The 19342-nt window shown below is 36.7% G+C and overlaps 1 protein-coding gene across 2 annotated transcripts in view; it reads right to left on the bottom strand.

Annotated features, from left to right (window-relative positions):
- The window catches only part of ehd4 (EH-domain containing 4), a 32483-nt gene that overhangs the window by 2543 nt on the left and 10598 nt on the right, over window positions 1-19342 (bottom strand). For both annotated transcript variants that reach the window (XM_022672606.2, XM_022672605.2), the window contains exons 3-6: window positions 18411-18587; window positions 13077-13174; window positions 5918-6330; window positions 2622-2786 (exon numbers count right to left, since the gene is read on the bottom strand). In XM_022672606.2, coding sequence (XP_022528327.2) covers window positions 2622-2786; window positions 5918-6330; window positions 13077-13174; window positions 18411-18587 — 853 coding nt within the window. The remainder of the gene's footprint in view (window positions 1-2621; window positions 2787-5917; window positions 6331-13076; window positions 13175-18410; window positions 18588-19342) is intronic.

Raw genomic sequence — 19342 nt, forward strand, 5'->3', positions numbered from 1 at the left:
ATCTTGCATTTTGCAGCAATAATTAAGTGTTATGTAGATAGTTAACATAATATCTGCAAAACAGAATGTGACTTGGATCTAGCTTCTGCCAAGGCCTCATGTTGTGCAAACATCCTCAGACAACACTACAGTGGGTGGTCCCACAAAACAGAGCCAAATTACAGGGTCGTCTTGCGTCCTTTTCCAATGGGAACGATCCATAAACAGACTGTGCAAATTTGCTAAATCCACAGGTTCAGTAGAAGCTCAAAAATTAATTGTTAATAGCTTTCTTCACCAAAGCCCTTCTTCACCTCAAGGACAGGTGTAAACCCTACTTAATTTTCTCACCATTCTATAACAAGGTATTTGTATCAACTTCTATTATATACTAGATGCACAGATTACAAATGCAAAACGGTAGAATTAGACATTTCTCTGCATGGTCATGCCTAAAAGCATTCTGCTCTCTCCCACACTCAGCTCTGCCTGCGATCTGCAGCCTCCAGACTACATTTCCCAGAATGCACCACACACTGACATCTCACCCAATCTCGATCACATGAAACACGACATGACACTTCCAGGAAGCAGGTCACCTGAATACTAGCCCTATATAAGGGGCTCATTTGCTCTTAGTCTTTGCTAAGTATTGACTGTTTATCCTCATACAGCACATTTTCCACTGCCTGTTTTAATCTCTCGTTTTGACCTTGCTTTGTATTACCGACCTTGATTTTTGTCTGTCCTTTGAAATTGCTTTGCCGTGTTTTGACCTCTGGTCTGTTTATCTACCCTGGTATGTTATCTTTTTGTGTTGCTTTTTACCGATATTGACCTTGTTTTGTCTGACCATCCTTTTGTCTTATACTTAATTTATTAAGGTATATTTTGATTTACATCTGCGCGTGTCTGAGACCTGCTCTATCATGACACTTACATTTTCCTGCTGCTAAAAAAAAAATGTCTCTAGTTGTTCTGTAGTTTCATCGGTGTAGGCTGCTTAATCCAGTTCCACAAAATGATTAGGTTAATTTATTTTTCATCTTTTCCAAATCTCAGTACTGATGCTATTTAGATGACATTCACATTATCAGACTGAAGTGACTCAAATCAGATGTTTTGCTCAATGTGGCTCAGATCTGATTTTTTTTTCATGGCTGTGTGAACATGGCAAACCAGATTTTTTAAAATCAGTTTTAAGTCACTTACATATGTGGTCCTAAATCAAATACGTATCCAATCCATGGACATGCGACATGAATGTGCACGGTCTAATCAGAACTCGTGCGTCTTTTTGCTTTTACGCATGCACTACAAAAAGCACCTATTATAATATTTTTATAGTTTTACCATATTCTGCACTACTAGTTTATTTATTGTCCACTGCTAAATTATTATATAACTGCATTCTTGCACTTTCTGTATGGCGGACATCAGTTTGTACAGTGACACAATTTGTACATCATGTTGTTCATTGTGGTTATACTTACTACTCTTATACTTTACATTTTATTGTATTTTTATTTGTATCATTCTATCTTATCCTTCTTTTGTAACTTCTGTGTACTATGTATACCTGCTACTGGATGTCCAGAATTTCCCTCTGGGATCAATAAAGTATCTGTCTGTCTGTTACACCAAGTTAAAAAAAAAAATCTTTTTCCTAATAAAACCTAAAAGTTATGAATTGCACCACTAGTAAAGTAAATGTGCAAAGTTCACATTTTGACTGCATTTTTTGGGGGGTTTCGAAAGTACAAAGAACACTCTTTTCAGGAAATACCCTTTTGACTTTACTGGAAGTCAGTGGGTACTTCCCTACGTCCAAACTTATATGCTTATTAATGTGAAATCAAGCAATGAACTGTGAGGATAAAAGACCTAATAAGCATATTATTATTGTGTGATTAAATTCCATCGCTGACTGATGGCAGGTTTACCTGCATCTTGTTCACTAAAGAAGTTTATCATCTTGAAGCTTGATTTAGAGCGTGTCGATTTGTCTTTAGTATCATAAGAGCACAAAAAAAATGCCTTGCACGCAGTGCTGTGCGATATGACAATAAATAAAAATGTTAATTTTAGTAATTTCATCAATTATTCATGCAAATATATAAAGTAGGCTATGATAAAATGTATTGGTGTGGTCACTTTGCATAAACTCGGTTTATATAAGTGATAATAAAGTAATCTTCACATAAAAAGCTTCATAATGTGGTTTTGCAACATGACATTGCTTTACTTTATTTGACGGATACTTTAAAAAAAATGTTAATTGAGTTTATTTTGATAACTTAATTTAAATACCTAAGTATAATTTAGAAAAAATTAGCTACTGCATCTACCTCATCTGTTTTTATTTGATACATATATATGTTGCTGCACTAAAAGGTAGTATTTCTCATTTGTGAAAGTTTGGATATAAAGTTGGAAAAAAGTAAGCAATGATATTATTTTGTCATATTTTTCGAAGAATAACTGAAAACTTAAAATGTGGTATAAAAAATTCCATATCGTGATATATGATTTTTCCCATATCGCCCAGCACTACTTGCACGGCTCCATTATATGTGCTGTATCTAGAATTAATAAGAATATCATGTGATTAAATTCCACTTCTGACTGATGTCGGGGTTTACCTGCATCTTGGTGACGTTGGGGAAATCTCCGGGTGAAATGTGGTACTCTCTCTGCAGCATCTGATAGATCTCAGGCAGGCGGGCGATCAGTTCCTCCTTCTTCTTCTCCTTCCCAAACAGAGACGGCATCTCTTTCTTTAAGAAGCTGATGATGTAGGCGTGAACCTACCAGAATAAAAACAGTACAGCAGGATTAGTGTCGATTCAGGCATGTGATTATGCTATGTTTATAAACCCTTTATGTAACCTTCAACTATAAATATAGTTATGTACTCTCAAATGGAACTGGAACTTGGAACACACGGCAGAACACACGATGTCCTTCTGTCCAAATGAGATACTAGCGTAAAAATCTGAGATACTGTATCCACTGCGCTGTGAATGATCTATTCTTTTTGTAGGCTTATTTATTTTATCATCAGGAAGCTGTCAGTCTCTGTGATTAATGGAGAAAGCTTTGTTTAAAGTCCCCAGAGGCCTTCACCTCACGCTCCTCCGGGCACGTTACATAATCTGAACTTATCAACCGGCGTCCGCCTTGAGGCTGCCCCTTGCCAAGCATTCCTGTATTTATACACCTCTTTCCTTAATAAAGAGGAAGCGCGGTGCAAAGGGGGGCTAAAATAAGGCCGAGCATTTTCCATGTTTATTCCTTTATTCCCATGAAAGGCCAAGGTCCAGAGCCAGGCCGGAGACGTGTAAACACGGAGAGTGGCAGTACAGCAGATGAGGGTAAAATTAAGGCAGAAGGGGAACTAACAGCTCTAAAAGTTTGGACACACCTTCTCTTTTCTATGCGTTTTCTTTATTATTTTCATGACTATTTACATTGTAGATTCTCACTGAAGCATCAAAACTATGAATGAACTCATGTGGAGTTTCATGTAGTTAACTATAAAAAATGAGCTGAACCTCCACAGTCACTGGACCTGAACCCAATCCAGATTTGAGGTTTGGGGTGAGCTGGAGCTTCACAGAGTAAAGAAGACAAAGGAGCAACAAGTGCTAATAAACAAACACCTCTGGGAACTCCTTCCTTCCTTCAAGACTGTTGGAAAACTTTTCATTTCAGGTGGCCACCTCTTAAAGAAGCTCTTTGAGAGAATGAGAATGCCAAGAGTGTGCAAAGCAGTAATCAGAGCAAAGGGGGGCTATTTTGAAGAAACTAGAATATAGTATATATATATTTTTTAAGTATATAAAACTTCACATGTGTTCATTCATAGTTTTGATGCTTCAGTAAGAAAATCTACAATGTAAACAGTCATGAAAATAAAGAAAAGGTGTGTCCAAACTTTTGGCCTGTACTGTACGTCACACACATTCCTTGTACCAGGGAAAGAGGCTACACCAGGCTCTTTCAGGGATGGAAGCGATCACGTAACTGACTGACTCACAGGTTACACACGGTAGGAAGGAATGCTAAGAGCTCCAGGATTCCTGTTTGTCGGGCAGGATTGGGAGGAGAAACACTGCGGAAGAGATAAGAGGTGTTCTCTCTCGCCAGCAGCTCTGTAAACCGTAAATGGGTCGTTTGAAAGGGCGCACACTTGAGTGCTGTGCTCGGCAGTCGGCACATGGTGCTGCACACACTGAAAGCGGGTGGGTTTTGCACGGTGGAGTCGAGGCAAAATCAACACAAGCTGAACTGAAGTCTCAAACACAAGACTAAACAGCCGTGACGCACAGCAGCAGAGGTCACTGTTATTTGAAATGGACATTATTTGGTCTGATAGGTGTAATGGTACAATAATAACAGGTATTCATTACAATAATCCAAATGTAAACACATAATAAGCACACTTGACGCTTACACACAGTGAAACAGTACTGAAAATTACTGCAAATTGCAAAAAGTTCATATGTAACAGTACCAGTCAAAAATTTGGACAGATCTTCTCATTTAATATTTTTTAATTTTTCCTACATTGTAAAATACTAAATACTGAAGTGATCCAGACTAGGAAGGAACACCTAAGAAATCATGTAGTAACTTAAAAGTGCTAAACAAACCAAAATACTCTGTGAAGAAGCATTTAAATGCTCTTATCTGGGAAGCTGTTAATTTGCAGTTTCTGAGGCTGGTAATTCTAATGGTAATATATCCTGTACAACCGAGGAAACTCTTGCTCTTCCTTTCCTGGAGCAATCCTGATGAGAGCCAGTTCCATCACAACGTTACTCAAATAGGGCTATTTATATAGGGCTGTATACCTGTTCAACTCCACCTCTTCACAATTTTACAACTGATGCTCTCAAACACTTTATTAAGACACAAGAAATTCAAGTATTTAACTCTTGATGAGTTCAGCACAGCTGTTAACTGAAAGCCTAAATTCCAGACTGAGGAAATCCAGCCAAGATGTGCAAAACTGTTTAATCTAAGCAAGAGATGCTACTTTGAAGATATAAATTATAATGTTTGGATTACTTACCAGACAGAAAAGCTAGTTGTAACAGTTGCTAGAAAATATCTTATTCAGTTCATGCTAATTCAATTGAAGCTCTAGCTAGCTCTCACTGTATTTTAAGAGAGTATAACATTACCTGCACCAAGAATAATTCCTTATGGTGAATCCTGACAAATATCTCCAAATTTCATGTTTTTCACGTTTTAAGTCTAGTCCTGCACGAAGTTCAAAGACCCTGCTAGTGTTGCAGCTGTCTTGAGCTTAATCCCTATTATCAGGAGACCACATGTTCAGTCCTCAGCAAACTCAAACTCAGCCATCTGTGGCCGAGAGTCCAAGAGAACGTAATATCACTCTCTCTGAGGGACAGGGAGGGCCATCTTTCCCACCCTGTCATCCCAGAACAATGTTACCCAACACAGGTGTCTGTTATCTGGATAAAGTATATGTGACTTGAAGAAAATATCTGCTAGTTCTTATCTTATCTTATGTGTGTGTGTGTTTCAATGTCAAAAATGACTGACTCTACTATGCTAGTAGTGGTAATAAATTACCCAGCTATGATTGGCAACCTTACTGAAGCTGAGTGATTACTTGTCCGGCATCTGCAGCATTGTTTATATGTTTATATGCTGTTGTCTATACCTGGCATCCCTGAGTGTGGAAATGGGACTGAAGGAATAGTGGTTATTATATAAGTGGGATATTATTTCTGTCTTTTCTGAAGTCTTATAAATATGATGAACAGTTATAGATAGAGTTAAAAACATCTTTTTACATCTTTTGTGGGCTGAAAGGCGCAATATTTAAAAATTGACCTAAACCATATACAAAATAGTGTTTGTAAAATGCTACTCTGCTACAACAGCTTAAACAGTAACTGACCTTAGCCAGTCTGGCTCGCTTGATGAGGTCGTTGAGTTTGCGCAGGGCGGCGTTTCGCGGCAGCGCCTGAATGTCCCGGAAAAGGTCCTGAGCTTCAGCCTCAAAGAGCCGGCGGTTTTCTGTGTTCTGCAGTGGTTTGGCCCAAAAGGAGCCCAGGTAGACCCTCGCTACCTCTGGGGTGTTGATGACTTTCCCTAGAGACCACATCAACGCCCCATAGACCCGCATCAGCTGCTGCGTGTCCACCTGGTCGGCCTTGTTCAGGACTACGCGTATCTTGTCATCCTGACCACGGAAGGCCTTGATGGCCTCGGAGAACTCATCAGAGATGTCCAGCTTGTGAGCATCAAACAGGAGGATGATGCGATCCACCCGCTCACCAAACCAGCGCAGGACTTCAGAGAAATCATAACCTGCAAAAGAATAATAGAGATTTTAAAAGCTGGACTTTCTTGCACACACTGAAAAGTTTCAAGATTGAGATAATGCCCTCCAGGTCTGTAGATAACCAACACAGGACATGGAGAACCATAGTTTATATTCCTTAAAATGCAGCACAGTTGCCCAGCTAAAGTGGTTCCAACTGCAGTTGATATGTGATTGATGTGGTATTGCTAAGTGGTTGCTATGGGATTGCCAATTTGTGCTTTGGGAATTGCTATGGAGTTGCTAAGCTGTGATTGCTGTGATACTTTAGGCAGTGGTATTGCAGGTACATGGTAAGGTGTTGCTAAGCTGTTATTGTTGCTATGGTGTTACCAAGTTTTAGTTTGGGAATTGCTTTACTGCTGCCAAGCAGTTGCTGTCATATTTCAGGCAGTTGATATGGTTTTGTTAAGTGATTGCTGTGGAATTTTAGTTGGAAAGGGGCCACAACTTTCACACTTTCAAGGATTATTATTATTATCATAATCATCATAATACACTATATGGGACGATCACATATTGGTTGACTAAAAAAATGCTTGGGCTGCAACAGATTTTGTAAAAATAAGGAAAGGAATTATGAATAAAGGATTAGTGACTCTTCTGGAAGAGGAAGTCTGATACAGAGAGAAGACAGGAATGTTCTTCATACTGAATAACGCTGCTGAACCACTGGCAGCAGTTCAGTGCATCTGTTAATATGATCATAACGTAACGAGGCTTGGGGAAACTCTGCTGTTAAAAACAATGGCATGGATTACATATCATTACAGAAATGTTAGGAAATGCTGCCAGTGCCTTATGAGAGGAGGGGCTTGGTGTGGGAACTATTAAAGCTGTTCTTTAGTGAAAGAATTGGGGGAAGCACACTCTTCATAAAAGGCATGCCCATGTGTATCAATATAAAATCTACTTTACACAGTCATTAAATCAGTATTCACTTAAACGGGTCGCCTTCAACAGCCTCATAACAGAAAAGGACATCTTTTTTTAACAGATTATTTATAGCAACAATTCTGAAATGAGCAAGAGTGTATGCATATTGAATTTGCACGTCATGCTAGCATTGCCAAGGTAGCAATGAACGCCTGACAGTCGACTGTTTGTAGTCTAGGTTTATTTCAGTCAATGGTGCACCTGTGTTTTCTATTGCCAGGATAACAATACACCAGAAATTTACCTGAACACATCTCACTTCCAGACTAATATGCCTATCGGAGTAGATATTTTTACAAGAACCTTTGCTATTTAAACAACGCAGGAGCAAGGCATGAAAATAGACTGTTGGCAGGGTGTAAGATAGCAATAAGCAATGAGCATAGGGCACACAGCGACTCAAAATGTGCTCTTCTAAATGACTGAACAGAAGTTAAATGGTTAAACATAACACAATATGCATATGACAAACTTAAAAAGTATTACATTAAATTAATAGTTGAAAAATGACAATGAGACACTGAAAGAAAGCCAAATAGGCCATGTTTAATATCTTCACCTACATTCATCATAGCTTTTTTCATTTTTTTATCTGCAGACATAAAAGAAAACACAATCTGCTCAGCAATACATCATCAGTAGAATTGAGCAGCAAAGTGTTTGAGGAATGCAGCCTCAGCTGAAGAGACTAAAACAGGAACATATGTGGAACGCCCATGAAGCATTATCCCTCATTTCTGACCCACTCTGCAGCACTGTAGTCTGGTATAATTTTCATCAGACCCTCCACCCTGCATCAGCTCTCACTATCACAGTCATCCTCTGGGCCCTGGAGGGCTGAGATAAGACCTGCTCATGTGACCAGGCTCAATCTACAACGTACAGCTGCATGTGAAGAATTGGGTGCCTGTACCCAAACATCATATATTTATGCTTTGTTTTTTATTGATCAGCTGATGTAGTCATGTCCTGATCAAGTTATTGATCCCTGATCTGATTCAAATCTCTTAGCGTTGAGTATCAGCTGATAACCGTCTGATCTGATTTAATCATTGTTTTTGTGTTTGTATTTGGATCATTTTTTTTTTAGAATATTGACCTTTTGGCCCTTAATTTTTTTGGAAAATTCATCATATTTAGACTACATAGAAAATATTGTATATTTATAGGTCCACCCTATCAGGGAAAGCTGCAGGGTGGACAAATTTGCATGCATTTGATGAAAATGTAGTTGACCTGGAGTATGAAAAATATGTATTTTAACCTGTTTATAGTGAACTTGTTCTGTTTCTAAAATTAAATTAAAATTATATATATATATATTAGATATAAAAAAAAAATCATATCAGTATAGTTCCACTGTGCAGTTCTGCTAGCAGAAACATAATCTTCATCCAAAAGGGTCCTAATAAGGAAATCCTAATTGCAGCCTCATCACAAAAGCCATTGTATGATATCAGCTACAAGACTTCTAGAGAATCCAGAGAAGTTTCTCCAAACTAAGAAAGTCAAAACAGAGCTGTCTGACTGCAATTGTAAAAAATACCTGCATTTGATAACTGGAACACCCTGCCAGCTGTGAAGTATGGAGATGGATCTACTAGTTCTGGGTGCAAATGTCAAACCTGTTAAAAGGCTGAAGCTGAAAAGTGAATGGCTTCTACAAAAAAATAACTCAACATTCACCATGGACTCGCAAAAGAGACACAAACTGATGCATCTGGAATGACGATTACCTTTAATAAATGTCACAGAAATTGATTTATCAACAGGCCTTAAACACTAGGGGCTCTATTTTACACCCTGCTCAATCGTGATGCTTATTGTCATATTTTTCACACTATAAAACACACCGGAATATAAGGCACACTATAAATTAACGTCTATTGTCTGGTATAGTTTGATACATACGGTGCACTGGATTTTAATGTGCATTATGCAACACTAGTAGAGATTGGGCCGAGATTTCCTGCCACTTTCCACGGGCCGGGTTGTGTCGGGCTCAAGAAAATAATCTGTGACATAGGCGTCTGTTTTTACATGCTATTTTTATTTTATTTGATATAAAGCTATGGCATTATAATCACAATATAGCAAAGTAACAAATTAAACTGTTTTTAAAATAAAAGTTGCACAAGTGGAAATTTCATAAATGCCTGAGCTCTGTACAAATGCAGTCTCTGTGGGCAAACGTTCATTTGTTTAATTCAAGACCACATAATTCAGTTTCACTTTTCTCCAAGCAGCATGTTTATTTTAGCAATTAATTCAATGTTTTTCTTAAATAATATACGAAACAGGTTTGTGTATATGTGGGGAATAATGAATTTAGCTACAACAATTACAGAGTAATGTTTAAGTATTGATGTGAATGCCTGCAATTTTTTTTTCAGTGATTCTGGACCAAAACTACTGATTTGTATGTTGTTTAATATCTTTTCATCTTTTAGCTTTATCTTATATTATAACTATCTTATATAATATCTTATTGTTTCATGTGATTATGCACTGCACTGTGTATGTACTGTGTATGTAGATAGATAGATAGATAGATAGATAGATAGATAGATAGATAGATAGATAGATAGATAGATAGATAGATAGATAGATAGATAGATAGATAGATAGATAGATAGATAGATAGATAGATAGATAGATAGATAGATAGATAGATAGATAGATAGATGGATGGATACTTTATTTATCCCGAAGGAAATTTATTTATAAACTCAGTCTGATACATATAATCCATGACTTTTCAACAACCAAACCCTCTGATTTTACCTGACTCCAGCTAGGTGATGTATGGGTTTAGGGGCGGGGCAGTAGGTGAGCTGATTAGGCTGAGCAGTGTTCCCCTAATAGAGGTGAGACGCAGATGGCTGGACGTCATAGAGGAATATTACTGATTGAATTATTTACCTGTCGTGGTCAGTGGACACACCATCTTTACCTATAGCACAGTTGAACCTGAGAGGGCACTACAGAGATGGAAATTATCACAACAAAAATTGTTTTTAAAGGTTAGGAAAGGCTTATACATTTTTTTAAGCAGGACTGATTTGTTTTGTGTTCAAAGAAACACATTTCAGCTATTAATGGAAAAATTATAGTTTAGGGTTTAGTTCCTCTTTAAAAGACATGCTAGAATTCTTTCTTTGAGTACAATTAGCTGCATCCAAGCAGATGTTCACTCTGTGGTGATCTAACCAGACTTAAAAATGAAAAAATGAGGAATAGAAAGTGAGAATTGCTGACAGCCAGTGCCACATCCCTCAGCATGGGCTGCTGTATTCAATCTGCTTTACACACAGGATGGAAGGCAGAGACGGAAACGATGCCTCTTTACAAAGATGCAGGCTTGCATCTGGTGACTGAGATTAAAACTAATGACCCAAGCATATGCTGGGCATATTGTGAAATCGGTTTCTTCAGAGCACTCGAGAGCTAGTTTCCATTACGGGAATGACGAAAAAAAAAAATAGAAAAAGGACATAGAAATGTACATAGAATTAAATGTTATGGAAGGGGAGTAACATATTGAATATTGATATGAAATTGTATCGCAATATTTATTTTTGCTATATTCTGTGTTGATATTTTTAAAAACACAGTTTTGAGTTGTTATTATTAGTTTAAATATAAAGATTGGTGTCAGACAGTGGTTTGTGTTGTGCCGTGTTTAAGCCCCACCCACTTGTTAGCAGTTTTGTATTCCGTTATTAGTTCCAACTGTTCTAATTGCATAAAAAGTAAACTTTCTTTATTCAGACTTTATAAATATGGTAGTGTTTTTATGTTCTAAAATTTTATTACAGTACCGCAATATACTGTTGTTTTTCTTCAATGTGATTTTAACCCCTTAACAGTCCTTGGCCTGTATATGAGCTAGAATGATGGTGACACAAGTCCCTTTATCTCTGCAGTAAAAGTTTAGTAAACCGTCTGCAGAAGTTTTTCACATTTTGAAAGGTTTAAGAGCTTTGGAGATTCCTAAAAAACACTTGGAGAAGCTGTATTGTACTCTTAATACACTCAATAATTTCAGATCAGTTTTTAAGAGAAATCAACCACAAATTCTGCATAATTATGAATGGACATAAAAACTTGAAAAACGCAAAGGAATGAAAAGTTTGGAGGACAATAAAAGGATTAATTTGTATTTAGGAAAATATTGATTTTAAAATGTGAAGAGTTCAGTAAAGTTCCAATTTTATGATTTTTGATTTTATGATTTACTTCAATATTTTTCATTTTTATTACAATTACAATTAAGAATTTCAGTAATGTTTCTTGTCAAACATGAAACCGTTTATATGTTATGCTTAAAAAAATCTTCAAGATAAAGCTAGGTAATATTAGGCAGAAAACTGACATAAATGCTGGCATGTTAAGAAGTTAAGTGACCCCAATTCCCGCCACATTCCTTTATCGAAGATGCTGCATCCCCACTATCCTTCCAGTTTTTAATAATGTGTTGGACAGTTCTTCAGTTCTTAACCCAAGTTTAGTAGTTTCTTCAATATCCTTAGCTGTGTCTTTCAACATGGTTGATTAAAATATGAGCAGCAACTCATTGAAAGATAATCACCCATGCAGTACATACAATAGTACCTATTGTAGAGTCTTGTACCTATTTGCTTAGCTAAATCCAGCTCTATTTTGGCCAGGCAGTGTATATCAGTGATCTGCTGCTGTGCTGGAAGTTATAGCACAAAGTAAACGAACACGTGCTTTATAGTGCAAGACAATACAGACAAAGACTACTAATGTAGAGTAACACAGCACAGTGTGGAGCTCTATCCACAGTTCAGCAGTTTACCAACAGCAGTAAAAATAGTGTGGGACAACCCCCTAAATGTGTACTTCTGCTAAAATCCACTTTTTCTTGTTGTTTGTGAAACACTATAGGTCTCTTGTATATAGGAGTTGTATATGATGCTGCACATGAAACTGTTTCTCAGCCTGCACGGTCTGCAGTAGCTAGTAAAAGAAAATCCTCAGAAATACGAGTTGATCAGAGAGACAATAGGGTGTCGACATCAACCAGTGACTTCACGGGCAGTTTGGACTTAGGACAGTGTTGATAATGTTTCTTGGCCACAGGGAGAGAGAGAGAGCTGCCGGGGCGGGCAGTCTGGGGGGGAAAAGGCAGTTAGGCATTCCCTACTGCAGTGCTGTTAGCCAATCAGAGGCGATGTATGTGGATTCGGATGTATGAATATTCATGAGCAAGAGCCAAAACCTGTTTTTTTTTTTTTTTCTTTCAGAGACCTTCATGGTTTCAGTGGTCTAAAACAGGGCTAAATAGAAACACCTGAGCATTTATTATTATTTTTTTTAAATGGCACCCATGTAAACCATGTTTTTCCATATCTGAACTAGGTTCAGTTGAGTTAATAAAGGATTGTCAGAATTAATAAATCAGCAAACTGCAGCACTCGGGTCTAGTGATAAGACCTAAGAGATTTAGTGTAGTTGTAGTGTCGAGGGGTCTAGAGGGATTCTGCCAAGCACACATAACATGATCATGCTAGCTGGCTGGTCATGTGACATCCCATCACACTGCATTCAGAATTCCCTGACCTGAAGTAACCCCTTCTGTACTGACATGATGATGCTGCTGAGAAACACATGGGAAAAGTGTGTGTTTAAGCCTGTGTGTTAATGATACGCTCAGAGTCTTGCTTTCTCCTGCTAAACTGAACCAAACCAAAAGATGCAAACATGAAGATGGAAGATGGGAACACTGTCAGAGTCAATAACATCTGATGCATGGTGCTCTGCAGCTACTGACCTCTGCTAATGCGCTGCTTTTCCCCAGACAGTATGCCCGGTGTGTCGATGATGCTAATGCTCTGCAGGACTTGATTGGGCATCTGTGAGCAAATGAACCTGAAGGAGCAGGAGAAGAAAATGCATAGAGTGTTATCACAGCAAACAGAGGAACACCCATCACAGCTGCTTGTTGACTGTAAAGAAATATCATCTGTCTGAGCTGCTGGGCGATGAAACCGGTCATGCTTATATTTGGGTACATTTATAGAGATGTAGAGAAAATGTTTTTCTGGTTTCCATGTTTTGTGGCGCAAAACATTTTCAGGGGGACGTCTGTAAAAAAAAATAGTTCATACTTCTACTCAGTGATAAAACTCTTGCATCTGGACTGCAATTGAAAAAAAAAAAACAGGAGCACCAGTGAGTTTTTTTTTTTTTTTTTTTCTTCGGCTTTCTCGGTCACATTATCGCGTTCAGTAGCTCCTCCATCTCCACTCGCTGTTGTGTTTACATGGGTCTCCAGACGAAACTCAGAGATGTGCATCCAGACAGGACTAAAGTTACCGGAGGACCACGGAGTTCAGATAAAAACAGTAGATAATTCAGCCTGTAATTTTCTCCGAGGATGTCTGAGAAAAACACGTACACTGTCGTTCTAGATGTGAATAAAATTACAGAGGATAAAACCCCCCATGAAAGAGAAAATTACCCCACAGAACCCCCTGAGAAACTAATCCCATCCGGATAGGGCTTAAGACTGCTGGCCACTGCATAGGATCTTATTATTATTTTTTGTTTTTCACATTTTGAGCTGACAGAAGAAAAAAAAGATACAAAAACTTTTATTTCTGTATATAACAGACCCTTTCTTCAGGCACACTGATACTAAAATAGGCTGATGCTGATGATGATTTTATGTTAAAGTTGTTTCAAGACATGGTGACCTACAGTTTTCTTTTCGTTTATACAGTATTTAAATTTTATAGAGTGATTTTCCCCACATTGGGTGTGGTATTCCTCTGATGATACAATGTGCTCTGGTTCACTGAACTCAGTGACAGTGCACTCACCATATATCAGCACCCTGATACACAGAACAGGTTTAAAAAAACTCTAATAATCAATCTATCAATCATAGTCCAATCATATATATATATTTTTTTATATAATACACAGACTTAATCACCTTATGCTCTGTTAAAATATTTAAATTAAAATAATTATACATTACATACAGTGTGGAGACAAAATGTGAGCAAGTGCATCAGTTTAGCACTGCAGTAGAGAGTCATGCATGCATGATTAAGCATTTTTTTTTATATTAAACAAGAATATCAATAAATATATGTGCTTATCTGTACCCTGTTTATTTATATATTTTTTATATTTCTTTTAAGAGAAAGATTTACTAATGTGAAGATATGAGGTTCTAATAATAATTTCTTTTATTTTCCTCTTCAATGTCTGTAATGCAATTTTCTTTTTTGAAAAAGGGGAAGTTGCATCATTCACCAGCTTAAAATTCTAAGCAAGGAAAACTGAGAATTTTTTTTTTTTTCATTTGAAGAGCTGCTTAAGTTTCGTTCTCTAGAAAATGATACATCGCTGAGCCGATCTGATCGAGGGGGCTGGTTTCAGGGAAGAAAAAAAAATCACTATTGCTTCAAAATATGCCATCATATGACGCACAGACTGGTCCACAGGAAGCAAGTGCATTGTTTGAAGTTCCTCTGGAGAAGAGGAGATGTTTTCTGTCAAGTGTGCCTTTGACCTCTGTAACTGTGACTGTCAAAGAAGCACTAAGCCATTTCCCCTGGACATAAATATCCAGCCAACAGGGGGAAAAATACTCCCCAAACTGTTTGCATGCTAAAGTTAAAACATGAAAAAACACCACAAACAACATCCACTGCCGCTTAAAAAAAAAGAGCAGCATCCAGACACTTCCTACAGCCTGTTTAGGGAAAGTTGTGCCAGTTGTATTAAATCATAAAGGCCGTGATGGAAAGGAAGCGATGGAGTGTACTTAGAGAACATAATAATTATTTCTGCATATTGTTCTGCGTAAACTAAGAGGAACTCATTATCAACTTGACTTGACCTTGTAAAAGTTTTGACAGTTGATAAACACACACAAAGCATACAACAAAAAGACCAACAATATTATAATGCATTGTGTGAGAAGCACTAAAATCAACTGTATGAATAAACTGAAGAATTAAACATTGTCCATCTTCTAGTGGATGTGTGTTCATATTGCAGCTTAACATGAATGATATATTGTCCCAAAAATTATTGTCATTATAAGACTAGTCTATACACTAATATAAAAGTTTTGCACCAGGAGTAAAGGCATAAAGTTATCCAAAATCATTGTGTAAGACTGGTGGAGGAGAACATGATGCCAAGCCGCAGGAAATCCATGATTAAAAACCAGGGTTATTCCACCAAATATTGATTTCTGAACTCTTAAAACTTGTTTTCTTTATGAATATGAACTTGTTTTCTTTGCATTGTTTGAGGTCTGAAAGCTCTGCATCTCTTTTGCTATTTCAGCCTTTTTTTAAGAGCATGATGCCAAGATGCATGAAAAATGTGATAAAAAAAAACATGGTTATTTCACCAAATATTGATTTCTGAACTCTTAAAACTTTATGAATATGAACTTGTTTTCTTTGCATTATTTGAGGTCCATTGTCTATTGTTATTCTAGCCCTTTCTCATTTTTTGCAAATAAATGCTCTAAATGACAATATTATTTATTATGTTCATTTTACTCAAACATACCTATAAAAAGCAGTATAGGTATGTTGATGTATTGGAAATGTATTGGTTAAAACATGTATGAACCCTGAACAATGTCCATACTCAAAGACAAATGTGTACAGGTGTGTTTTAAGTCACTTTCTTAAGATCTCTTTTGACCCACAGAAGCTTGAACACACAGAAAAAACACAATCTCCTTTAAGTTTCCACCTCGTCCTAGGTACTATTAAAAGCCCCTGACTAGCTGACCTCAGTGCCCTGGCACTAGAATATATACTACAATACTAAAATAGCTTAGAGATATGTTTTGATCCATTACTGTGCACCAATGTAGAACCCTAGCAGCTTCATTCTGGACCAACTATAGCCGAGCCTAGAAGTTTGGGCTTTACATGTTTACATAGTGCCTTATTCTGTGCCTTATTGTGCTGGTTGAAAAGTACAGTATTATCATTGCCTGACTCACATAAACTCAAGTTTTTTCATTGTTTGATTGATTGTTCAGGTTACTTAGATTACAGACAAACTGTCTGAATAGCACTAAAAACAATGGACGTTACTATCATGTATATTTGAGTTATACAGAGTCTGTATATATGAATGAATGCGGGTGTAGTTCTTTGTAATGCACATTTTCAAGCAGGTTTTTTTTTTCCAGGTACTGCCAGGGATGAATCACACATAAATGCAAAAGTCTTGTTTTGGCAACAAATCAGGCAGATGTCAGCTCTTCTACTTCTACTTCAAATAGTCTGACTGCATATCTGTGTGAACTGTGTACAGTATTATTGTGATGCAGAGTTTTTACACATTATTTCAATATTTCACTGACAAATGTCCAAGTCTAATCTGCAGAACATCAGTAAGTCAGTCAGTAACTTAAAAGCAATGAAAAGCTAAAATTTGTCCAAAACACCAGCAGTTCTTGACATATACAGCTCTGGAAAAAAAATAAGAGATCACTTAAAAATTATGATTTTTTTGTTTTGTTTTTACCTTATTAAATATAATCAAGAGGAAGATGGATGATCACAAGCCATTAAACCAAACTGAACTGCTTGAATTTTTGTACCAGGAGTAAAGCAGCATCAAGTTATCCAAAAGCAGTGTGTAAGACTGGTGGAGGAGAACATGATGCCAAGATGCATGGAAAAAAACTGTGATTAAAAAACAGGATTATTCCACCAAATATTGATTTCTGAACTCTTAAAACTTGATTATAAATATGAACTTGTTTTCTTTGCATTATTTGAGGTATGAAAGCTCTGCATCTTTTTTGTTATTTCAGACATTTCTCATTTTCTGCAAATAAATGCTCTAAATGACAATATTTTTATTTGGAATTTGGGAGAAATGTTGTCTGTAGTTTATAGAATAAAACAACAATGTTCATTTTACTCAAACATTTTTCCAGAGCTGTAGGTTGATGTATTACTGATACGGCCTGCACGGTTCAGCACTTCATCTCCACAGACAGAAGAGGTCAGGGGGTTGACTCTTTGACCAGGATAAAAGTCACAGCTATATCCTTTAGAATCCTAGGAATTCCATAATGGTACTAGAAGAGAGTGAACTGTAGAGGGTCATGGCTCTTTAAACAAGGCAGTGAGAATTTGAGAAAGACTTAGATTTACTTATTTTAACTTAATGCAAATTTAAATTACATATGCTGAAGAATAATACATACAGATCTACTCATGATCACAGTTATAGTATTTACTCCAAAATAAGTTCATAATCAGATTACTGCAGTTATGTGATTATTTACAGTGGTATTAAAAAGTTTGGGCACCCCTGATTTCCTTTATAAATCATTGATTGTTCAGATCAGCAATTTCAGTTAAATATATCATATAGCAGATGAACACAGTGATATTTGAGAAGTGAATTTAAGTGTATAGGATTTACAGAAAGGGTGCAACAATTCTTTAAACTAAATTAACTATAGCAAACTCTAATTAATTCATCTATGTTGGCAAAATTGACAAATTGTAGTTGAAGCCAAGCCAGCTACTCTGCACATGCTCAGTTTGAACATTGTTGTTTTACTCTACAAAATACGGAAAACTTTTCTCCCAAATTTCAAATAAAAATATTGTCATTTAGAGCATTTATTTGCAGAAAATAAAAAAGGCAAAAAAGAGGCAGAGCTTTCAGACCTCAAATAATGCAAAGAAAACAAGTTCAAATTCGTAAAGTTTTAAGAGTTCAGAGATCAATATTTGGTGGAATAACCCTGGTTTTTAATCACAGTTTTTTTTCATGCATCTTGGCATCATGTTCTCCTCCACCAGTCTTACACACTGCTTTTGGATAACTTTATGCTGTTTTACTCCTGGTGCAAAATTTCAAGCAGTTCAGCTTCATCTTCCTCTTAATTAAATTCCAGAGGTTTCCAATTTGTGGATTCATCTGTTAAAAAGCCCTGGCATCAAATTTGAGTTTTTCAAAAAAAATTCTGATTTGTGTAAAAGCATTAATTAGATCACTGACAAACTCTGATATTCTGCGATATAATGCAATCGCATTATGAAGCGCATAAGCTCAGTCATTAATGACAATGAAGACCTGGAAGTTTGAACTTTACCTGTTTAGAAAAGCATTTCCAAAAGCATTAAGTTTCCGGAAGGGTTTCTTAGGATCCACCACCAGGGCATTACCAGGGACGACCCCCTCATTCTCCCCATACATCACAGCGATGAAGCCATCTGTAGTTGGTTCAGGCCCGATCCGCATACCAGGAAAATCCTGCTCCAGGAGATACCTACAGCCAAAAAAAAAAAAATATATATATATATATATATACATATATATATATATATAATATATATATATATATGTATATATATATATATATACTAATAAGTAATGAGCATCTACACTTCTGTAAACATGCTGCAATTTATTCAGAGAGAGAGAGAGAGAGTACTCGAGAACTGAAAGCGCTGCTTTATTAGACGACACCTGTAAAAATTAAACAAGCAGTTTATTAATATGTAATTAATATGTAAGTATAAGATAAGACAACATTTGCATCATGTTTTGTTAGCCATAAAGAATGTACGCATGAAATGATTTCTATACCTAACCGTGGATTATACTAATGCATCTCAAAAATATATATATATAATTGAAAAGCTATTTTATTTGAGTAATTCAGTTCAAAATTTTTAACTCACATATGATATAGAGGTATTACACAAAGAGTGAGCTATTTTAAGCGTTTATTTCCTTATTGCTGATGATTATGGCTTACAGCCAATGAAAACCCAAAAATCAGTGTCTCAAAAAATGTGAATATTATAAAAGATCAATTGGTACTTTTGTCAGTGTGGGCTTCGTGCCAATTCCTGCTGGAAAATGAAATCCACATCTCTATAAAAGTTGTCAGTAGCAGAGGGAAGCTGTAAGATATGAAGTGCTGTAAGATTTTCTGGGAAAACAAAACTGCACTGACTTTAGACTTGATAATAAAACACAGTGGATCAACACCAGCAGATGACAGACATGACTCTCCAA

The sequence above is a fragment of the Astyanax mexicanus genome, chromosome 14 (genome assembly GCF_023375975.1).
Source record: "Astyanax mexicanus isolate ESR-SI-001 chromosome 14, AstMex3_surface, whole genome shotgun sequence".
NCBI classification, from domain to species: domain Eukaryota; kingdom Metazoa; phylum Chordata; class Actinopteri; order Characiformes; family Acestrorhamphidae; genus Astyanax; species Astyanax mexicanus.